Here is a 24,522-nt window from a genome sequence, read left to right as displayed (position 1 = left end):
ATTTCCCTAGTGATGAGCCAGACTACCTTTTGCTTGGCTGCACTGAACATCTAAACTGCCTTTTATATCTGGAAGCAGATTTAAAATCCTTTGCTATACCACATAAAGATTTTTGGTTAAAAAGAAGGAAGTGCCAGGGCGCCTGGGTGGCTCAGTTGGTTGAGTGTCCAACTCTTGATTTTGGCTCAGGTCATGGTGTCAGGGTCCTGGGATTGAGCCCTGCATCAAACTCAGAGGGGAGTCTGCTTCCCCCTTCTTCTCCCCCTCCCCAATAAATAAATAAATAAATTTTAAAAGAAAAATATCATTGAAGTCAACCAGAGGGGTTCCTGGGTTGACCAGTCTGAGCCTTGGGCTATTTACTGAGGAAGGCTCTTCACTGAGGCCCTGTAGGCCCAGCTCCAGGAGTGCAGGTGGGACACCCTCCTCTTAACCCCTGTCTCTGAAGCACAGTGAAATTTACTTCAGATGTAATGGCTGGTGCCTTTTTACTGCTGCGAACAATGTGACATTAATTTCTAAGAGGTGCCATCTTGCAGTTCAATGTGTTTCATGGGTCACATGATCTCCGATTACTAAGGTGACACTTAGGACAATTTTATGGCAAATTGAATCCCAAATTACAGTCCCTGAAGGGGTCCACATTAATAATGGTCTGTAAGAGCGCAGCAGGGGGCCTACACCAGGTTATGTCGCAATCAAGTACAGTTACTAAAGCCACATTGCAGTAAGACCAAGAAGAATGTGTTATTAAGACACATACGCTGATCTCCTTTCAGCGAGGGAGCGGCCACATCGCTGTAGACATCCCTGGATTGTGGAATAATGAAGACAGCATTATGTTCACATGAACTGGAACTTCCCTGTAGCTAAGTTAAGAAGCGTGACCCACTATGAATGAATTGGAATTACTTTTTCTTTCTTTCCTTTTTTTTAAAAAAGGATCCTACACTGATCATTTAATTTCTCCTATGGGCATTTTACTTCTTCCACATGAGAAACCAGTGCCTCTAGCCTAACAGAGTGTGAGGAAGTCTACCTGGGTCTTCATTAAGCAAAACCTATAAAAATAATAAGTATGTTTTATTAGAATAGGATAATCTCTGAGTGATTTCAGGATTTGAATGCACTTGTTCGTAGTAATGCACTAAGTTTGCGAGGGGCTAGTAAAGGAGATGGTTCTCCTCCCTTTTAAGAATCTACTGTCGTGGGTGCCCAGGTGGCTCTGTTGTTAAGTGTCTGACTCTCGATTTCGGCTTAGGTCATGATCTCAGGATCGTGAGATCGAGTCCCATGTTGGGCTCCTCGCTGAATGCGGAGTCTGCTTAAGATTCTCTCTCTCTCTCCTTCTGTCCCTCCCCACATGCCTGCTCACAGGTGCTCTCTCTTAAAAAAAAAATCTCCCATAGGAACCAGATACTGACATTGAAGCAAAAATAAGTGTCAGATAAGAACATTGTTTATGCTGTATTAAGCAACATCACCCTGGGATTTAGGTGGCTTTTTTTTTTTTAACACATTAAACACTGGACTATTCCTGGATTCTTATGCGGTTTCAGGGAACACTGACTCAACACCTCTCAAGTCCATGTGAAACTGTGCACTGGGACTTGGCTCTGTGGGTTTGTTACGTCCTTCGTGTGGAGTACACATTTCTAACTAATGTAAAAGATGAAGTGTTACCCAGTTCTTTGCTCTTCCGGTTTTCTTTAAAGACTTGAGCGTCCTTGTGATATGACTCACGAACGCATTCACCCACTGGAACTAGACTGCATATCTATCCTATGCGAGGTGTGCTGCTAGGTCCTAGGGAACCAGACACTGTTGTGTCTTATCTGGACGTACGGTCTAGCAGTCAAGACACACTGGGCATGCAGAACAGTAAGATGTGATAAATGGGACCTTTTTTGTCACCGAGTACCCATCCCCTGGGTGCTGAAGACAAGATGGACCTTCTAGAGACTTTCCAGTGGCAATCCCCAGCAGATAGAGCGTATTTAAGTTGAAAAAGAAAGGATAGGGGAAAGTGAAGAAATTAACTACTATGGACTGAATTCGGTCTCCCTGCAAGTTAATGTGGTGAGGTCCTAAACCCTAGTACCTCAGGGTGTAACTGCATTGGACACAGGGCTTTTCCAGAGGGGGCTCAGCTAAATGAGCTGATTAGGACAGGCTCTGATACAATCTAACTGGTGTCCTTAGAAGAAGAGGAAATTTGGACCCATAAATTGGCTGTCTGCCCAGGAAAGAGGCTTCCAAGGAAACCAGCCCTGCAGGGTCCTGGTGAGACTTTCAGAGCCTCTGGAATGGAGAGAAAATACATTTCTGTTGTCCCAGCCACCCGGTCTGTGGTTATTTTGTTGACGCAACCCAAGCAAACCAACACACTAAGCGTTATTTCTATTGGGATATTAAAAAAAAAAAAACAAAAAAACACCACCACACCACCACCACCACCAACAACAACAAAACAACTAAAAAAAAAAAAAAAAAAAAAATCCCAGAAAACTTGCAAGTACAGGCCAGAAAAACTTTTTTTCCCCCTGAACACTTTGACAGTAAGTTGTTGACCTTTTTTTCTGCTCATCCTTCCTGACCTTCCCTAGCGTTTCCTTCTCTGAAAACTTCTCCCATCAAAATAATTGCTCCTTATTTCGCCTTCTCCCCACTAGACTCGAAACCACCAGAAGATGGGATCTGGGTTTCTTTCTCTTTGTAGTCTCAGCTTCTGACTGTGTATTTGGCTCACAGTAGGTCAGGGCTGGACAACTGTGCCCTGAGAGGGCCGGGCGCTCTGTTGGCTGGGCGGAGAATGTTCCTCCCTGGGCGGGGGTGGCCGGGGCAGGGGGCGTTGGTAGTTCTCAGTTTGGCCGGGGAGAGAGATGATAAAGGGGCAGTCCCAGTGGAGGGGGGAGACCGCTACAATGGGAGAGGTAGGCTTGATGTAACCCGCAAGACCACAGGAGGGTGCCTTTCAGATTACACTGGGCTGGACGTGCCCTTGGACGTTGCCAGTGGCTTTGCCGGGGCAAGTATTGAAGAAATGTTTGCTAGACTATAAGCTCCGTAAGGGTTTGGACCGTGTCTGCCTTGCTCATGGCTGTTTCCCCAGCTCCAGGCATACCTAACACCTTGCGGTAAGCAATAAATATTTGTACAGTGAAGGCATGAGCCAGCCGACAGCCAAGACCTTCCTGATTTTTTGCAGAGGCCCTTCCCACCTTCCGTGTCACTTTCTGACTCGTCCTTGTCCAAAGGTGTGAGCTAATCCTTACCTCAGTAGGGCTGGTGCCGAAGATCAAAGGCGGTCATGATATGAAAGCACTTAGCATAGCACCAGGTGCTCTGTAAACACGAGTCAGGACCACCGCCTCTTCCCTTCCGAGGGATGTGTTGGATGAAGTCGTGCTGGGCTGACCTGGTTGGGGTTCAGAGGCCCTGAGGACCTATTTATGCTCCTGTCAGTGCAAAACAGACCCAGGAATTCTCAATTTACCATTCTTTAGATGTTCCTTAGGTTTTAATAAGGACCTTGGAGATTCCTTCCTTTGCAACCAGGCAAGAATAATTCAGGTGCAGTAATTAGGGTTCATGTAGTCGCTGCTCTTGGGGATGGTCCTAATGAGGGTTTTTCTTTTTTTCTTATTGAGTTGTCCTCAAGGGAGCTCTTATTAGCAGAAGAAGAGACCTGCAGTCACAGCGGGAGGTGGCCTGTGTCAGTCCGGGTTCTGCAGAGAGCCGGAGTCCGTAGGGTGTGTGTGCATGTGGACGGGGGTGCCGACTCCCCGCACACCACCGGGTTTCGCAGGAGCATGGAAGGCGCTGACCGGCCGTGAATAATGAGCTGTCTGTGTGTGTGTGTGTGTGTGCGTGCGTGTTGGTGCGGGGATGTTTGGGGTGGGGCTTGAGGGGCTGTCACGGTCCTGCTGGAGCAGGTCCCTTGTCTTGTCTGTGCCTAAGTGACCAAACACAGACCTTGCGGGGAGGAGCTTGCTTCCCGGAGCTGGGAGGTTCTCCGTCATTTGTCAGGGCGGAGGAGCACAGCACCCCCCACCCCCGGGGAGACAGGAGAAGGCCAGGTGACCTCGCAGGCCTGTGAGAGCCCTGAGGGTCGTGCTGGCTCCCTTCCCTGAGCCGGATCAGCACCCACTGTCTACACTGTGTTTTCAGGCCGTCCGCACACCCCTGCACCTGCCCACTGAAAGTCACGTGGTGCTGGTGAGTGGGAGAAGGGGGTTAGGGAGAAAGCCTCCCTCCCCCGCCCCCCAGACATGTGTGTATGAGGATAGGGGCCAGCTGGGGACTGGGCGTTGGGAAAGTTGCTTTGGGTGCTCAGGTGCCCAGAGGGCAAACCGTGGGGGTGGAAGCCTGGGGTGCAGATGTGGGGGAGATGTGCAGATGTGCGCACCTGCTCCGCTCAGCTTGGGGTGGGGGGGCACTTCTCACCCCACCCCCGCTCTTCTGCATCCCCATGAGGCAGGGCTAACACGTCCTCTGCCCTGGGGGCCACACTCCCAGTCCCCCAAAACCCGCAGCCTTCAGAACAGCCCGGGGCCACTCTTACCCGGGCGGATCCAGTGCTCCTGGGTCCCCCGCTTTCTGAGGGTGCACTGCCCTGGGGGAGGGTGACCCAGTGAGGGCTGTCCCCTTGTGTGCGGCCCGCACAGGCGTTGGAGAGCTACCCTGGGTACTTGACCAACACCTTGCTGGGTATGTCCCTGGCCCATCAGCCCAGCTCTGCACTGCTGTGTGCCTGGTATGGACATGGTGACCACCCAGAGCCAAGTGTCATGCCCTCCTGTCCCCAGCCCTCAGCAACCAGGTGAGGGCGGCACATCATTCCCACAGCCCTGGGCGCGGGGATGGGATGCAGCTTAGGCTCAGCACTAGGTATGCGAGCCTGTGCCCGGTCCCTGCACACCTTACCCTGGCTGGCCTCGGGCCCTCCTGGGCGTGGGGGCTGCCTTTCCTGCCGTGCCTGAGTGGTCACTGTCCCTGGGGCTGTTGCTCAAAGGAACAGTATCAGGCAAAGACTTTCACCTGCTCCTTTGCAGGTGGGATGGGAGGGAGCAGCGGCCTCGGCAGACTTTCTGCCTGCCACCAAGGCCGGGGGTGACACGGGCTGTGTGCTGAGTAGAATGAGCTAAGGGTGCTTCCCTGAAGCCTTGTGTGTGCGCGTGTGCGTGTGTGCGTGTGCGCGCACTGACGTTCCCCCCGGGTGACGGAGGCAGCTTCTGCGTGACCGTCGAGCCCCTGCAGGGAGGGCTCTGCTAGTTCGGGAAGGGCTCCGGCAGGGGCTCACCCTCCGGAAGTCCCTTCAGGAGATCCTGGAAGGCTCGTGACCTCAGTCTAACCAGGATGCTCTCGAATTACCCTCTAAGACATTCAGACCTTCCATTTCCCGGTAAATGAGAGGAAGTGAAGACGTGATTGCCCCGAGAAGTGTCAGCTCCCCATCCTTGCGGGGGGCGGTCAAGGCTCCCCTGCAGAGCGAGGCTCTGGGTCTGGCGCTGCACTCAGTTACGTGTCCCCTCTGCTTGAGGAGGACCAGCCGCTCTCGCCACCAGGTCTGACCTGGGTGAAACTTTCCTGCTAGGGTGTCCCCAGAGCTCCTGAGGACAGGGTCGTGGGTCATGGGTCTGCTATGGGCTTCTTGACTCCCAGCCGGCTATGAGGGGCAGAGTCCCCCTGAGATGTCCTGTCATCAGTTATCCCCTGGGAACGAGGCTTAGGGAGTGGGGGGACACACACCCCATCTGCTGCTCACAGATGGGGGCCACTGACACTGGCCAACAAAGGGACAAGTGCTGAATGAGGAGAGCCGCCCAGGGTGGCCGTGGGCGAGATGAGCCTCTCCACCTCCTCATGGTGGGTGAGCGCTTAGCAGGTCTTGACGTCCTTCTGCGCCCCGTGTTTGCCCATCCACAAGCCCGGGGGACTTGAGCGCGTGTCAGAATCCTCGGGGAAGCTTCCGGCCAATGAGCGTATTTGTGAGGTATCTAAGCCTCCCTTTCTGAGAGCGGTTAGCCAAAGGCCTTCTGATCTCCCCTTTTCTTCCCGGAAACAGGAGAGGTAGACCTCCCATGGGCCAGAGGCCCTTCCAGAACCAGGAGAACAGAAGCATTCTCATCTTGGGGAATGCGGGGGGTCGAGGCTGAGACGGACCTCGTGAGAGTAACTCCTCTTCCTCTCGCCTCCCCGTGTAATGAGTTATGTCTCCACCAAGTGCCTCTCTCTGTTCAACGGCGGATGAAAGCATTTCCGTTTTGCCCCTTCGTCGGGTTGTCCCTTAGGAAATCTCCTGTGTCGCCTAAAATGCAACCGAAGTACGTGTGTGTGCTCCACCCTGTTCACCTGTGTGACGCTCAGCAGAGACCGAGGAGGAGTGACTCAGCCCTCCACACGCCTGTCATCTGGGGACGGGGACGCGTGTCCTCCCATAGCACCAAAGGAGTGTAGACTGAGAAATTGGGGTGCCCGACAGCAGGGGCCCCGCTCCCCCTTTGTGCTTGTGGAATAAGCTGGGTCCATGAAATGCACGTCCAGGGAGGATGAGATGATGGTCCTGAGTTGGTCAGAGAAGGCCGGCTCCAGACGTTGCTCAGGGTGGAGGGATTGAAACATGGGCCAGGGATAAAACGCCTTATGCTGTTTTTGTCCTCTTGGTACAGCTGTGTCGCTTCTGGAGATTATCCTAAGGCCCGTGTCAGAGAGTGGAACAGAGATTTCTGTTCAGCACGTTTGCAGTGTCATTTATTAAAGCAAAAAATACAGAAACGAGCGTAAGGACAGGGAATTGTACCTCCACGATGGTCCGTCTGATGGAATATTCTGCGGCCGTTAAGGTCCGCTGTAGGAGCGCACGAGCTGGTGGGCCGTGAATGGCGGGCTAGGGGCATTCAGGGGGAAGAAAGCAGATTCCAAAAGGTTTCTGTTCCGATCATGGAGAATGTGTAAAATTATACGCCACTGTGTGTCTATAAAATAATGGCAGTGGTTCTCTCTGGAGTGAGATTGAAGGCCATTTTTAGTTTCCATTTCCAGCTTTTCAGAAGTCCAGGGAAAGAACAAAAGGCCTTCCTCTCAGGGGCCTTGGCGGTCGGTGGATCCCTGTGGCCTGGTGGAAGCCTTCCCGGGGAGAGGCCCGGAGGATGGGCCTATGAGGGCAACTTAATGATTCTGACATGAAAAACACACTGTTTACCCAGCACACGGGGACGCTGAGTACTGAAACCGTTTCTTCCGGTGGCCTCTGGGTCACCTCCCCTGCTGGAGACACCAGGTGGCTCTGGGGGACAGCTCATGCCTTATCCTCTAAGTCCCTTGGATTCCCAGCTCCTTCCTGGGCTCGTGGCAAGTGCAGGGAGGAGGCTTCCCCAGCAAGGCTGGAAGGCCTTGGCTGAGGGGCTCTGGGGGAGGCACTGGGGACGGTCTGGCCTGGGGCCTCTCCTCATGCCCAGCAGAGGGGGGCCGTAGGGCTGGGCCTGCCTGGGGGCTCCACACGGAGTGAATTTCCAGAGCAGAAACGAAGTGACGGACGGGGTGACCTGTGTTTGTTCCCCCTCCCACTCTCCCCTTCTTCTTGCCCGCCCAACCCTCGGGCCTAAGAAGATTCTTCTGGAAGTGAGGCCTGGCTAAGGGCCCCAGATCGAGGAAAGAGGGCATGTGTTGGGGGCTAGTGGGAGAAGCTCTCCTCCTTCATTGAGGGGGAGTATGTTCGCCTGTTTGTAATGGGTTTGCCAGCCGGTCTTGCCGACGTGACCGAGTCTGTCTCATGCATCGGAGCCCGCTGCCTCAAAGCAAATGCTCAGGAAAGGTCTTTTCGGGGATGCCTTTCTCAGTGACCAGTAGGGATCCCAGTGCTTGAGTACGACTCTTTCTCGTCTCTTGGAGAGAAAGGCTTCAGGAGGCTGGAAGCCAAGGCTGGGCAATAGTTGGCAGGTGAAGGTTATGTATCTATTGAACCCAGGGCCTGGGCTTGACCTGGTATGGACCTGGGGCTTCTTCTCCACTGGGAACCAGGGACTTAATCCCAACTGCGTATTTGCAAATGCAGACCTCAGAAACTTTTGTTAAGTCTGTTTGAAATTTCAACAGACTCCTGCCCAAGGGTTTTCTGGTCCCTCCTCTTTTCCCAAAGGTCATCCCATCCGTCTGTCCGTCCGTCCATCCATCCATCCATCCATCCATCCATCCAATTAATGAGTAGCCCTCTATCCCAGACTCTGTTCTAGAGGCTGCAGATGAAGAACAAGAGGCCCCCACAGGTGCGGGGAGCACACCAGCCCCTGACAGGCCAAAGTGTTTACACTCAAAGTGCTCTGTTTGTTCATAAGAATTTTCTGGAAACTAAGCCTTCACCTGGAAGAACGAGTGAAAGCGTGGACACACTTTCTCCACGCAGGTGCCCGGACGTCCCAGCGTGCCTTGCTCATAAATGTTGTCACCTTGCTTTGTTCTCATATCAGTCCAGAGTGCCCTGGTGGACAGGAGGTTAATGTTCTCCCTGAGATAAAAATGCAGCATCAAAAGGGAAAAAGAATAAAAGTAACAATATGAGAATTGAATGGTTTGAGAGACAGATAAGATCCTAGGTTTGGATGACTTTTTCCCAAGGTTAAGGGGTAGAGGGGATTGGAATCTCTTCTAGATGCTGCCTTTCTGGCCTCTCTTCTCTTGGGGCAGTTGTGGGGGGGTGGCGGGGTGCTCGGAGTCAGGCAAGGCCTCAGCTCACTCTAGTAGTGAAGGCTTCATTTCTAGAAAACCCTCATGGTTTACAGCTTCCTAAGAATGACTCTGCCTAGCGGGGCCCAAAGGAAGCCCAGGTAGGTCTGGTGTGTGATTTGGGGAGACGAGGAGCAGGGGGCCTGGGAGGTGCAGGTGTCCAAGCCAGGTCTGCAGCGTAGGGGACGCAGAGTTGGAGCGTGGCCATGCCAGGAGCGGACAGTGTGCGGGAGTGTGGAGGGGGCTCAGATGTTTGCACAGATGTGGTACGACTTCTTGGAAAGGGCCGGAACGGCCACTCAGGGGAGAGTGTCTGTGTGATCGGGTCGGGAAGAGCTTGTCCTTGGTGGGCAGGGGTCCTGGGAGCCCAGTGGCTGACTCCCAGGGATGCCACACGGTGCTGGGGCTCTGGACTCGGCCCCCACAGTCACCCAGCCCTGGCCGTGCATCCACACTCGCTGGACACAGGCCTCGGCCCGGGAGGTCCCTCAGGGCCCGCGAGGAAGCCCCCAGCCAAGGTGTTATTCTAGGGAGAAGAACCCACCTCCCCTGCCCTGAACCGGGTCCCCCTCTGAACAGAAGAATACATTGGAAAGAGAGGCATCCAGGACTTGGAATAGAATAGAAGTGAACATTTAATGCCACCATAGTTTCTTTTTAAACACCAGATTCTTTTTTGACAACATTTTACACCTCATATGCCACAAAAAGTCTGAGATCGTAGCCAGCAAACAACGCCTTCACCCTAGAAATGGCACAAAGCTTAATGGATTCAGGTCATCTGTTTTGGAGAACTAGAACTTTCTCTTCCAGAATGTTCTCCAGGTAGCCTGTTCATGACCAAGCCAACAGCCAACCTGTATATAGCAATGTGAGGGCCCAGACACAAAACCCAGCCCTCTGGCCAAGAGGCTTGTTGGGACCTGCCCAAGTACAGAACGGCTGGGATTTCAGCCTTTAACACATGAACTTTATTAAGAAGTTGTAACAGCCAACCCTTGTAAGCTAAGAGCTTGATTTTCAAAATGGCACCAATCTTTGATCCAGTTAAGTAGTGAATTTAAAACTGTGACCTTAGCTACGACCATTGAAACTTAAAACGAGATTCTGGGAATCGGTCTGTGAATAGACTGTCCGTGACACAAATGAATGACTCCGCAGGCCTTGTCTCCAACTTCCAGGCTGGCCCATTTCTACAGATAAGCATATTTACATACACATACATACATTTCTAGAGCCGCAGGAACCACGACGCTCACGGAGTACAAGGTCCTCATTTTATAGATTCGAGCATGGGAGTCCTGCCGAAGTTCCGTGTCGTACCCAAGGCCGTAGGACCTCTGACACTCCGGCTTTCTGTCCCGTGCTCTCTCCGTGCTACACACCTCCTGTGCACACACATCCTTTAACGCCCCGTGCACGTGTGTGCACACGCCAGTACATAGGCGTGATGTGTGGCCACGTGTTCATGGGAAGAGCCCACGATTCCAGATTCAGGGTCACGGTCCACCTGGAAGAGGCTCTGGACTTGGGCCTCAGTCACCTACTATTGACTTGACCTTCTTCATCGAGACATGATGGTCCCCAACCCCTACACGGAGCTGTAATTTCTTCAAAGCACTTCCCATCACGGATTCCTTTTTCTCTCTATGTGACCCCAGAAGGGCAGCTCTTCTGAGCTCCGATCTCCCTACTGGGAAGCCCAGGGTTGCATAACGAGGGAGGGAACTAGGCTGGGCCCCAGCCTCCTGACTCCTGGCTCCAGGCTTTTTCTCTAGGGAGAACTGCCTCTCGAGTGAGACGCCAGACCCCAGCCCCTCCCCGCCTCTCAGGGTCCCGGGGCGGGTTGGGGACCAGATGCTGTAGGGATTACGGTTGTAAACCTCACTAAAGTGCTTTGGTTTCTCCAGAACAGATAGGTACAACACAAATCCAAGTGCTTCTCCAGACCCCCTTTCCGTAGCACCTGAGGGGTGCTTGGGGCTCTCAGGGGACCGTGTGGACCTACTACGGTCCGTGTTTTTTGCAGAAGTTTCCCAGGAGTCCCATCCAGGCCTGTGGAGGCTGTTTTCCAAGCCCGTGGTCATCAAATTCAAAATGCAGGGAACTTCTCTCATCAGCTACTCGCTATGGAAACGGCTTAGATGTTGAACGCAGCCTGATTCTTTGAGGACTGGACCCTCATCCCTGGTCTCCTGACTGATTTGTCTTTCACTCCCAGACCCCTGACTCCATTAGTGGAGCTCACGAGAGGGAGGGGCGAGAACAGCCACGGATGCACCCGCGCAACGCGTCCGTGCACTGGCCTTGGACCGCACTGCCAGCCGTGATGCACGAATAAATCACGAGACACAGGTGAGGCTACACGACGGTATCCTGACCTTACAAATCCATTATACTTCTTCCCGCAATGAGCGGGACTGTGGGCTGTTGGTTCGCGGGACAGGGAACGGAGCGGGTGTGCGAGCCGGGAGCTCGGCGCCCACCCCGATGCGCCTGGACACGGGGCATTCAGAGTGGGTTTGCCGGGCGCGGTGAAGGCCGTCTACTGCCTCGAGCGCCTGCTCCGTGCCCGGTGTTAGGACATCAGCGTCCGGTTCTGCAGGGGCCCGCCCAGAAGCAGAGCGCATTCGTTTAGGGATGGATAAACCAGCTTCTAAGAATGGAGAGAAAACTTCTTTGAGAAGGTGGGTTGAGTTACAAGAGCTTCCCCTGGCTTGGATTTAGGTTTTTATCTGGAAAGAAACAGTTTGTAATTATAAAATTGTGTGTGTGTGTGTGTGTGTGTGTGTGTGTGTGTGTCAGGGTAATGGCTGAGTGACACAGATTGAGTTCTTACCCACAAATGTTGACAGGTATTTGCTGGAGGAGGAGAAAGATTCTAATCCAAAGGAACGTGGTATTTTCACGGCCTGTTCCGTGACACCCCCCCCCAAATACTTTGGGCCCCTTATTGGCAGTGTCAGTGGAGCTGCCCAAATGGCCTGGCTTCGTGGGGCACAGAGTCAAGTGGGCTCTGCTGGCTGTTCTCTGTGGGGCCGGATCTTCTGTTGGCAGCGATGCGCAGTGTCCCTCTGTCGCAGAAGGCCGAGGCCCCCGGGGACAGCGGAACCGGACGTTTTCAGCATCGACTAGTTGTGACAAGACTTTCCACCTGTTTCTTACTGACACGGTTTCGAGGTTGAAAGGAGATCGCCTTTAAAACCAAGGGAATCTGTCAGCGTGTGCTCAGAGCCGGCGGACATTCCAGAAGGCGGGAACACTGAGCCAACTCATGATTTCTTCTGGTTTGTCATGGAATGGACTCATCTCTAGTCATTTCTTTCACAGCCCAAAATCCTTTTTGGAATTTTTGGAAGCCTCCACTACACATCAGCCGTGGCCGAGGCCACAGGTCACGGTGTCTGCAGGCTCTCTCAAGCCTGGCCCTCTCTCCCACGAAGCACAGGTCCGTCACCTGCTTTCCCACAGGGACACCTATGGAAAGGGTCACAGATCAGCCCAGATGCGCCATGAGCTTTAGAATCTGGAGCCCACAGAAGGGCTTCTTGCACTGAAGTCCAGGAACGAGCACAAGTTGTGTGTGTGTCAGATTTCTCGAAGTACCTGCCCAGATGGTGTTTGTGGCCACAGTGAGGTCACTGCCACCTTCCAGGGATGCGGACTTCAAGCTTAAGGCTAATTTAGGCCCACTGGCCAGCTTCTTGCCTGCTTAGTTCCCCGCGATGGGCTGCGTGGCTTCTTGTCCCAGCTGCCACCCCTGCTCCAGCTCAGGGTCCCTTGGAGGACTACCGCCGGCGTCCACACAGACTGCCCTCTGCATCTGTCACGAGCTCCCCATGTTCGGAATAGTGACTGGAGATTAAACCACACGCGGGGTGTTCTGATTTCAAAGCTGGAAGAGATGGAGGTCAGCAACAGCTTGACTGTGATGGACAGGGGAGCCGCAAGCCCGGGACAAGCCCACCGTCACCCGGTCACAGCACGAACCGGCCTCATGAAGAGTGACCTGGACTCACTCCCTGGGAAGCAGTATCTCCATTTCCCTCTTGTGGGTCTGAGTTGTGAGTCTGAGTTGTATTGTGCGGCTCGTGCCTCAGCTCACGCTAACTCTCTGGGCAGACTTCAGACAAGGAGCTTACAGATCTAGACGCTAATTTCACACAGGAAGTTTCCAGTCCTTCTGTGTGGATAGTGACATGGAAACAGGTTCTCTGACCTTCTCCTTGGTCATCTGTCACCAGAACCAAACTGTGGTGCCACCTCAAATCAGGTCATTGAGCGAGGTGTTCCGCAGTGATTGGGACCACCTCGGAGAGTTGGCCAGACCTGCTTCCCTTTGTGCCCAAAGAGCATCACCTGCTTCCTCAACCCCTGGGAAGAGCCAGGAAGCGAGACAGCCCACAATTTATGACGTCTTCCTATGGGTAAGCCATACTTGGTATATGAAGGTGTCTGCAGCTCATTGAGGTTTCAAGGAAAGAAAGAGAAAGGAGAGAAAAAGCCAGAACGGACAAACCTCCACGTGGAGCCAGCCCGTAACTTCCTGAGACACTCTCACGGTACAGCGTCTTGGAGAAGCTCGTCTGACCCGGTAAGAAAGCTCTAGGTTTCAGTCAACCCTTTGGCTACTCACGAAGTCGCAACCAGTGGAGAAACACAGGCCTGGGGAGTCAGAAAGCTTCCAGGGATTGAGATTTTAAATTTTTGTAGATGTTTCGATTTGGTCTCGCTCCAGAAAAGGCACTGGGGACCCCATGGCTGGTCCGTTGAAGGAAGGCAGTGCTGCATGGTGACCTCGGGGCCAGGGGAGACGTGCCGGGGAAAAGCTAAGTACGTGGGTTCCTCCTCAAGTGAGTGTTTCCAGCACAGACTAAAATACTCATTTCTGACAATTCCCAAATTAAAGGCTTTTCATCAAGTGGTATATTTCAGGGCAGCGACCAAAACGGATGCAAACTCTGACTCAAAAGATGGGCATTCCTTGGGGTCCAGAAGCTTCCGTAATGTTTAGCAAGCCCGTTCGTACAGGTGTGGGGAGGGCAGAGATGTGCCCAGAGCCTTGTGCTTGCCCTGCCGGCTGGGGTGAAGGCTGAGGAGCTGGGGGAGGCCCCACTTCCTATGGTGACAGATGACTTGTCAAGCTAAGGGGAGCACGGTCCGTTCTGGAACACCTTTCATCATGTTGGAGTCCATTCAGCTGTCCAATGTGAGCATCTTCTCCATGTGTGTCTCTGCCCGGGAGCAGGTGGACACGAGGCAGAGCTGGACCGGTCACCCATGGGGCTGGCTTCCAGGTGCACGAGCCATCGGGTCATTGGTGTCGGTTCTGACCAGTCAAGGACCACGTGCTGTAGGCTCACGGGACCCCCCGCTCCCATGCACTGAGCCCGGCTGGGCTCCACCGGCTGCCCGGCCAGCTCTGCTGGGCTATGTGCCTCCACATGCTCAGGTCTGATTCCTTGGGGGTGTGGCTGGGTCCGAGGCACTGGGTAGCAGGGACTGTCGAACCGAGAAATTGGCTCATGGTGATCTCACAGAGATCTCATGGTGCACTGGAGGGCCGATCTGAAGTATACTCTGGAAGAGCCCGAGCACCCTCCCCTCCCGGCCCCAGGAGGTGGCAGGTGGCCCCTGCAGCTCCACGGCTATTAGATAATCTCTTGACCCCTTGGTGCCTTGGGGTCTCATCACTAAAATGGGTATGAGAATCCCTAAGGGAATCGAGGCCGGGATGAACCCCTCCCCCATCTGAGGACGAAGCCCCACATTCCTGGGACAGCCCTGTGCACGAAACTCTGGGCTCTGGCTCTCCAGGGGGTGTGGTTCCCGGCAGGAAACCTGCCTTCTGTGGCCAAGCCGGAGAGGACCAGCCTTGTTTCTTTTTGGGCTGGAGGCCTCGGGACATGGGAGGTTGGGGACATTCTGCATTTGAGCAGCACTCTGGACCTCAAAGGCGTTGTGGGGTCCCAGCACCCTCCTTGTTCCAAACCAGGACCGCTGCCAGTCTCTGAGCGCAGACCAGCCTGAGACGGTCTCCACGCCGGGCAAGAGCCCTCGCTTCTGATAGCGTCGCAGAACCACAGAACAAAAAATATGGCTCTATTGAGTGGGTTCAAGCTTTCAATCCAGTCTTTGGAATAAAAACGACTATGAGAAAGGTTTGGAGGGCCAAGAAAACCTGGGTCTGGGGGTAAAGGAACCAGTATGCACACCCGGACTGGGAAGGAGAGGCTCTATCTGGAACAAATCTCTCTTTCAAAGCACACGGAAGGCCCGGTCATAAAGGCTCCTTCTCCTGGGAAGGTGCGGCCCCTGTTGCCTCTCCCGTTCTCTCGAGCTGATGCACCTGCCCCGCGAGGCTGCCCGCCGCCTGCGCCCCTGGCGAGAGGTGGCACGGAGTGTCACCCACTGTCCCCGCCATCTTTGGAAACACACTGGCTCGTGCCCATCGAGTCTCTCTGTTCTGTTCGAATGGCCTCACCATAAGAACCGTAAAGGACAGTGAACATTTATTCAGAGGCAATACTGATTAGGGGATAGAGCTACAAACACTACTTATTTAGAAACAGCAAGTCAGAAATAGGATAAAACACCAAGAGAAAACGAGCTGTAAATACATTTCAAAAATGCATTTTTCTTTTTCGGGGTGGCGGTGGTAGTTTCCTCTGGACTAGCACCATCTGTACACAAAGTCTCAACATAAACTGTGGATAATAAAGATTTGCAAGGCACTTAATCAGTCGCTCTGGGTCATCTGTTGTGTGTGTCCGCTTCCGACAGCAGTCCTGCACGTGCCCTCGCCCCTTCTCGCCAAGCCAGAGAAGAGAGGGGTCCCTTGCCAGCAGTTCTTACGTATCAACAAGTTCTCGAAAGTTCCTCAAAGTGCTTTTTCAGTCTCATGGGGCTTCCACGTCCCTTGGGCTTCCCAACATTTCCTCCTCCCACACGTGTGGTGTTTGCACCTTTCCTACAGAAAACAAAAGAAAACTGCCTTCCGCTCAGCGCTCGCTGCAGACTTGCACCAACCTTCGTCCTCCTTCCGCTGTCTCCGAGCCGCGGGCACCGAGGGCCTGCCGAGGGGCTGGCTGGGGCGGGGGGTGGGCAGGGGTAGGGGGGGGTTCCCCGGGCAGTGAGGGGAGGGGCTGGCAGGCCGGGCCGGGCCCTCATCGGCGCCGGGAGGTGATGTCGAAGCAGGTGATCATCATGAGGTGGGCCTTGCAGAAGTTGACCCGGCTCTCCAGGCGCTCGGTCACGCACTCCAGCGCCTCCAGGTACTCCAGGGAATCGAGCTCCAGAACCTGCTCCAGGTCAACTGCAAAGGAGGAGAGGCCTGATGGAGACGCGCGGGGGCGTGGCTTGGGAGGGGGCCCGCCCACTCCTGGCCCCACCGCCCAGGCCTGGGACAGCGCTGGACCGCTGCCTCCCTCGGCTGATGCACAGAATCCCCTCCTTTTGTGGGGGTGGCCCTCACCTAAGCGACATTTATACCTCTGTCTACTTCCGTTTGTTCCCTAGCAGGCTCAGAAAGCTGACCCTGTCTCTGGGCCTGCCTCTCTTCCTGCCTCCACACACGCCCTGGTGCTTCGGGAAATGATGAGGTCAAGTCCATAATAACAAAGATTGCTTGTGCTCAGAAGACAAGTGGAGATTCGGGACCCAGAGGCCATCCCTCACGGTCAGGCCCGCACGGAGAACGGTCTGTTTCCTTCAGAGCCCAAGGAGCAGGGATGTGGGGCCATCCCCTCCCGTCCCCAGGCCCCTGCTCTGTCCGGTGGTGACCGGCTGCAGGATGGTGGCAGGGGGTCCAGCCGGGAGGGGAGAGGGGGGATGGCCCCGGAAGAGGACGCTGGCCCAGGACCCCCAGCTCAGCCATGCCTCCCCGTCGCCGGCACAGGTTCCTTCGAAGGGAGAAGCACAACGGCTACTCTGCCTGCATTACAAGCCTCGAGTTTGCCATGAGGAGTAAAGCAGTAACGAGAGGGGGTATGTGAACATGGCTCGGGAAGCAGAGCACGGACGCCACGGGGGCTGTAATGCAGGCCGTCTCTGCAGGTGCTCTGGCTGAGATCCCGAAGAGCGAGGAGACTTGCTCGGGGTCACAGACAATGAGGATGACCGCTGGGAATGAGACTGAGGGTTCTAAGTCTGTTTTTAAAAAACAGAGGTAAGATCCAAGACACTGACTAAGGAGGACCCTGAACTCCCCTCCTCACACACACAGGCCAAGCAAATCCTCAAGAAGACGGGAAGCCGAAGGCCTTCTGCACAGCCCAGGCTGGAGGGAGCACACAGAGAACCACAAGAGACATGGAGGCACAGCACTGCAGGGAGCCCCCACCACCCATACACCTCGGCCGGACACCGGCGGCTTCTGGTGGAGGATAGAGTCAAGGGGCCAGCGGCAGATGCGTCAGCCCTGGGGCACAGGAAAGAAGCCATGGGTTAAACGTCTCTGACAAGAGGAGAAAGAAACCAGCCCTGTGCCACCCAGAGAGGGGCTTAGCTGGGACTCTCCGGATCAGAGGCGCTGGGGAGCTCGAGCGTTTACATTCAGCTCCAGCTCGACAGTGCAGAAGCAGAGCAGGGTCCAGGTGCCGGGCCAGCCTACCGTCTCAGTGGATCCTGGGCCCCAGCCCACACCAGCTCTGGATGCCCTGGGGCTCTGGGACAACATCAAATGTACTAATATTCACATTATAGGGGTCCCAGAAGGAGAAGAGAAAGAGAAATAGGCAGAAAACTTAAATAATAACTGAAAACATCCACTTCATCCATTTGGGGAAGAAAGTGCAGAGAGTTTCAAATGAGGTGAACCAAGAAGGTCCACATCAAGACATATAATAATTGAAATGTCAAAGATTAAATATAATTTTTAAAGCAAAGCAAGAGAAAAGCAACTCTTCTTTCTGAAAGCGAAACCTCATAAGACCATCAGCTGATCTTTAGGCAAAAACTTGGCAGACCAGAAACGAGGGGCAGGATATGTTCAAAGTGTGAAATGGGAAAAACAAAAAACAAAAAACCTACTATCAAGAATACTCTAGGGGCGCCTGGGTGGCTCAGTGGGTTAAGCCTCTGCCTTCAGCTCAGGTCATGATCTCAGGGTCCTGGGATCGAGCCCCGCATTGGGCTCTCGCTCACCGGGGAGCCTGCTTCCCCTCTTTCTCTCTGCCTGGCTCTCTGCTTACTTGTGATCTCTCTCTGTCAAATAAATAAAGATTTAAAAAAAAAAAAAAAAAAGAATACTCAACTTGGGGGCACCTGGGTGGCTCAGTGGGTTAAAGCCTCTGCCTTCGGCTCTGGTTGTCATTCCAGGGTCCTAGGATCGAGCCCTAGGTCGGGCTCTCTGCTTGTCAGGGAGCGTGCTTCCCCCCGCCCCCGCCTGCCTCTCTGCCTACTTGTGATTTCTGTCAAATAAATAAATAAAATCTATTAAAAAAAATACTCTGCTTGGCAAGATTATCATTCAGAACTGAAAGGAAATAAAAAATTGCTCAAACAAAAGTTAAAAGAGTTCATTGCTACTAAACGAGCCTCACAGGAAATGTTTAAAGAGACTTAAGTAGAAAAGGCCTTAATTATTAGAGAATTATGAAAGGAAAAAATTATTGAGTGAAGCGAACATACAGTGAAGGTAGGAGATCAATCACTTAAGAAAGCTCATATGCAGGCTAAAAGAAAGAAGTAATAAAAGCAATTATATCTAACAGTCAGTTAAAGGGACTCACAGAAAGATGTAAAATCAGACAACATATATATAAAATGTGGAGAGAATAAAATAGTTCTTTTAGAGTATGTGCAAACTTAAGTGACCTTCAATTTAATATAGACTGCTATGTATTTAGGGTGCCATATGAACCACAAACCAAAAACCTCTAATAGATACACAAAAATGAAAAGGAAACCAAACCAAGCATAAGACTAAAGGAAGTAATCAATCACAAGGAAAAAAAGTGAGAGAAGAAGAAAGGAACGGAGGAGAATTACAAAAACAACCAGAGAACAATTAACAAAATTGCAGTAAGTACGTACCTATTGATAATTACTTTTAGAGTAAATGGTCTAAATGATCCAATCAAAATACACAGGGTGATAAAATGGGAAAAAAACCAAGACCCACTGGGGCACCTGGGTGGCTCGGTGGGTTAATCCTCTGCCTTCAGCTCAGGTCATGATCCCAGGGTCCTGGGATCAAGCCCCGCATTGGGCTCTCTGCTCCACAGGGAGCCTGCTTCCCTCTCTCTCTGCCTGCCTCTCTGCCTGCTTGTGATCTCTCTCTGTCAAATAAAATAAAATTAAAAACAAACAAAAAAAACAAGACCCACTGAAACTCACTTCAGACCTAAAGACATAGACTGAAAGTGAAGGGATGATAAAAGATATACCATGCAGGGGTGCCTGGGTGGCTCAGTGAGTTAGGCCGCTGCCTTCGGCTCAGGTCATGATCTCAGGGTTCTGGGATTGAGTCCTGCATCGGGCTCTCTGCTCAGCAGGGAGCCTGCTTCCCTCTCTCTCTCTGCCTGCTTCTCTGTCTACTTGTGATCTCTCTCTGTCAAATAAATAAAATCTTTAAAAAATATATATATATACCATGCAAATAGAAGAAGAAGAAAGAAAAAAAAAGCCAGGGTGACAATACTTCTATCAGACAAAAGAAACTTTGAAACAAGAACTGTAACTGTAACAAGAGACAAATAAGGGCATTACATAATGATAAAGAAATTGATCCAAGAGGATATAACAATTGTAAATACCTATGGACCAAACACTAGAGTACCTAAATACATAAAGCAAATATTAACAGATATAAAGGGAGAAATTGACAGTCACAGAGTAATAGTAGGAGACTTTAATACCTCACTTACATCAGTAGATAGATCATCCAACCAGAAAATTGATAAGGAAACATGGCTCTGAAGAACATATTAGACCACATGGACTTAACAGATACACACGAACAATCCATCCCCAAATGGCAGAATACACATTATTTTCAGGAGCACATGGGACATTCTCCAAGACAGACCATATGTCCAGACACAAAAACAAGTCTCAGTAAATTTTAAGAAGGGTGAAATCATATCGAATACCTTTTCCAACCACAGTGTTATGAAAGTACAATCAATTACAAGAAAAAAACCCCTGAAAACCACAATCATGAAAAAACCCTAAACAACATGCTACTAAGCAACCAGTGTGTCAATGAAGAAATCAAGGTGGAAATGAAAAAATACATGGAGACAAAATGAAAACACAATGGTCCAAAACTGGGAGCAAAAGTAGATCTAAGTGGGAAGTTTATAGTAATACGGACCTACCTCAAGAAACAAGAACAATCTGGAACAATCTAATCATATACACAAATGAACTAGAAAAGAAGAAAAGCCCAAACTAGTAGAGGAAAGGAAATAATAAAGATCAGAGTAGAAATAAATGAAATAGAGATTAAAAAAAAAAAAATAGAAAAGACTGATGAAACCAAGAGCTGGTTCTTTGAAAAGTAAAACAAAATTGATAAATTTTCAGCCAGACTCATCAAGAAAAAGAGGACTCAAATAAAGAAAATTAGAAATGAAAGAAGTACCAAGCAATATCACAGAAATACAAAGGATTATAAGAGGCTATAATGGAAAATATGCCAACAAATTGAACCACCTAGAAGTAATGGATAAATTCCTGGAAATACACCATTTTCCAAAACTGAATCAGGAGGATGCAGAGAATCTGAACTAATTACTCATAATAAAATTGAAACAGTAATCAAAAACTCCCAAGAACCAAAACTCCAGGGCCAGATGGGCTCACAGGTGAATTCTACCAAACATTTAAAGAAGAGTTAATACCTACTCTCCTCAAACTGCTTCAAAAAAGCAGAAGAGGAAGGAAGCTTCCAAATTCACTCTTTGAGGCCAGCATCACCTTGATACCATAGTCAGATAAAGACACTATAAAAAAAAAGAAAACTACAGGCCAGTATTCCTGACCAATAAAGTCTTCAACAAAATATTAGCAAACCACATCCAACAATATATTAAGAGAATCATTCACCATGATGAAGTGGAATTTATTCCATGGTGCAAAAATGGTTCAATATCCACAAATCAATCAACATGATACACCACATGAACAAATCAAAGGATAAAAACTGTGGCATCATTTCAATAGTGGCAGAAAAGGCATTTAACAAAGTACAACATCTGTTCATGATAAAAACTCTCAGTGTGGTTTTAGAGGAAACATACCTTAACATAAAAAGGTCCCCTAGGACAAACCCACAGCTAACACCATCCTCAGTGGTGAAAACCTGAGAACTCTTCTTCTCAGATCAGGAATAAGATAAGGATGTCCACTCATTTTTATCCAACATAGTACTGGAAGTCTTAGCCACAAAATTCAGACAATAGAAAGAAATTAAAGGTATCCAGATTGGTAAGGAAGAAGTAAAACTGTCACTATGTGAAGACGACATGATACTTTATGTAGAAGACCCTAAAGACCCTACCAAGAAACAATGAAGAGTAACAAATGAACTCAGGAAAGTTGCAGGATAGGAGATAAATACACAGAAATCAGCCGCAGTTCTATATAAGAACAAAGACCTAGCAGAAAGACAAATTAACAACTTAGGATTGCACCAAAAAGAATAAAATACCAAGGAAAAAACTTAACCAAGGAGATGGAATATCTATACTCTGAAAACTACAAAATAATTGAAAGAAATTGAATATGACATAAATGGAAAAATATACCATGCTCATGGATTAGAAGGATTAATATTAAAATGTTCATACTATCTAAAGCAAGCTACAGATTCAGTTCAATCCCTGTCAAAATACCAATAGTAATTTCACAAAACTAGAACAAACTGAGCTAAAATTTGTATGGAACCACAAAGGACCTCAAAAAGCAATCTTTTAGAAAGAAGAACAAAGTTGTAGGTATCTCAATCCCAGGTTTTAAGCTGTACAACAAAGCTATGGTAATCAAAACCACATGATATGGCTCAAAGATAGACCAATGGGGGCACCTGGATGGCTCAGTGGTTCAAAGCCTCTGCTTTCGGCTCAGGTCATGATCCCAGGGTCCTGGGATTGAGCCCTGCATCGGGCTCTCTGCTCGGCAGGGAGCCTGCTTCCCCCCTCTCTCTCTGCCTGCCTCTCTGCCTACTTGTGATCTCTGCCTGTCAAATAAATAAATAAAATCTTTAAAAAAAAAAAAAAAGACCAATGGAATAGATGGGAGCCAAAGGAATAAACCCATGCTTATATGGTCAATTAATCTATGGCAAAGAAGGCAAAAACATACAATGGCGGAGAGATAGTGTGTCTTCCTAAAATGGCAGTGGAAAAACTGGACAGCTATATGCAAAGAATGAAATGGGACCATTTTCTTACACCACACACAAAAATAAACTCAAAATGGATTAAAGACCTAAATGTGGGACCTGAAGCCACAAAACCCCTAGAAGAAAATAGGTGGTAATCTCTTGGATATTGGCCTTAGCAACATTTTTCTAGGTATGTCTCCTGAGGCAAGAGAAACATAAGCAGAAAGTAAACTACTGAGACTACAGTAAAATAAGAAGCTTCTGTTCAGTGAAGGAAGCCAGCGGCAAAACAAAAAGGCAACCGACTGAGTGGTAGAAAATGTTTGCAAATACACCTCATGAGGGGTTAATAGCCAAAGTATATAAAGAACTTGTATAACTCAACACCATAATCCACAAATAATCTAGTTTAAAAAAATAGGCAGAGGATCTGAACAGACTTTTTTTTTCCCCGGGAAGACATGCCAGGCAACAGACACATGAAAAGAAGCTCAACATCAGGGAAATGCGGATCAAAGCCACAGGGAGGTGTCCCCTTAAACCTGTCACACTGGCTATTCATATACACGTGTATAGCACACATGCACATACACACACACGCATACGCGCACACACACGGGAATATTACTCAGCCATAAGAAAGACCAAGCTCTTTCCAACCGTCACAACACAGATGGACCCAGAGGGCATTACGCTAAGAGAAAAACAAATACCATTTGATTTTACTTATATGTGGAATTTAAGAGAGACTGAAAAATGAGCAAACCAGAAAACAAAAACAGACCCATAAATACAGAGAACAAGCTGCCGCTGGTTGCCAGAGGGGAGGAAGAGGGTGGCGGGATGGGCCGAGCAGGGGAAGGGGACTTGGGCCCGCAGGTGTCCAGCTACGGAACAAGTCACAGGGACACCTCAAAGGTGGCATCAGAATTAAGAATGAAAATAAAACTGGTTGTCAGCACCTCGATTTCTGTGCCAATATTCGACTTATCACCCACACCTGAGAACAGTCAGTGTGCAGCCTTATTGGTTGGTTCCCCACCCCCCATTCTGGGTTTCATCTCGTCTTAAAGGAACGATCTGTGTTTCTCCTTCCATGTGGCCTCCTGTTCATTCCCTTTATCAGCGTCAAACAGTCGCTGATTCTTTTTTTTTTTATTTTATTTTTTATTTTTTTATTTTTTTTAAATTTTTTTTTTTTTTTTTAAAGATTTTATTTATTTGACAGAGAGAGATCACAAGTAGACAGAGAGGCAGGCAGAGAGAGAGAGAGAGGGAAAGCAGGCTCCCTGCTGAGCAGAGAGCCCGATGCGGGACTCGATCCCACAACCCTGAGATCATGACCTGAGCTGAAGGCAGCGGCTTAACCCACTGAGCCACCCAGGCGCCCCCAGTCGCTGATTCTTGACACACATGAAGGCATGAAAAAAGCGACTGCTTCCCGGGAGCTTGCACACGCCTGTGCTGGGGCGCACACTTGCTCTCATCCCGGGAAAAAACGTGACTTTGTCAACACCATTCTCGAGCCTGCCTTTGGCATAAATAGTTTTCAAAAAATAAAACTTGAACACAAACTGTGCAAATGAAGGGGGGGGGGGCTGCCCGCATGGGCCCCCTGGGATGTGAACTGCCTGGGATTCATGAACAGAGGAGACGGGAAGCCACGAGTGGGAGAGAGGGAAGGCCTGGGCCCCGTGTTTGTGCCGCGGCCAGACATTCGCTGATGTCCTCACTCGTGTCTTCTCCCCTGCCAGTGCCTGGGGAAGCAGGCACGAGGGAGCCGTCTTCTATCTGGCTCAGCTGTGGGATAACAGTAATATTGCTACCAGATAGCATGCCGTCATATGGGCCCAGCAGGGCTCACGCCTCACAACACCCTATGGAGCAGGCCCCATTATGTCTCCCTATTTGACAGTTAAGGAAATCAAGGCTCAGAGAGGTTAGGCGCCTTTCCCAAGGTCCCACAGCTAGCATGTGAGAAAGCCAGCATCCAGTCAGGTCCATGTGGCGGTGATCATCCCACATGACTGGTGTGCAGGGGACAGGGTTGAAGGGAGGCAGGCACAGGGAGTCTGGGGGGCTGGCGAGCATCGGACAAGGGAAGGAAAGGAATTTTAATAGCAGTCATGCATTTCATTCACGGACTAAGTCTTCCAGTGTTGCGTTCCTATCCGTGAAATAGCTGGGACCTGAATTCAGCTCATGTTTTGTGATAATATGAGACAGTTGAATCTGTCAGAGAGAGCCACATTGTTCTGGATTGTTCTGAGATGGTTACTGTCAACCCGGGCTTTCTGATGAACAGAAATAACACAACAAACACTGTTCTCTCCCCCTCAAAAATGTTTTGCTTGCTTTCTGGGTTCTTTGTAAGGCTGTTCTGGGATTGCGCACTCTACCCTATTAGGAGCTTCCGAAAGTCTCGTCTAGTTCGGGTGACACATGCCGTGTGATTTTGTGGCCTAGGA

The 24,522-nt window shown here is 50.5% G+C and overlaps 1 protein-coding gene across 1 annotated transcript in view; it reads right to left on the bottom strand.

Moving 5' to 3' along the window:
- Positions 1-15,850: 15,850 nt before the first annotated feature.
- The window catches only part of LOC111150862 (kinesin family member 26B), a 433,341-nt gene continuing 424,669 nt past the window's right edge, over positions 15,851-24,522 (bottom strand). The window contains exon 15 of the mRNA XM_022508503.1: positions 15,851-16,039. Within this exon, the coding sequence (XP_022364211.1) occupies positions 15,891-16,039 (149 nt within the window). The 3' untranslated portion in view covers positions 15,851-15,890. The remainder of the gene's footprint in view (positions 16,040-24,522) is intronic.

This window comes from Enhydra lutris, unplaced genomic scaffold (genome assembly GCF_002288905.1).
Source record: "Enhydra lutris kenyoni isolate GAN:26980312 unplaced genomic scaffold, ASM228890v2 scaffoldscaffold24, whole genome shotgun sequence".
Classification (NCBI taxonomy): Eukaryota; Metazoa; Chordata; class Mammalia; order Carnivora; family Mustelidae; genus Enhydra; species Enhydra lutris.
Note: the sequence above shows the minus strand (reverse complement) of the source record. Positions and strands in the feature narration are given on the sequence as shown.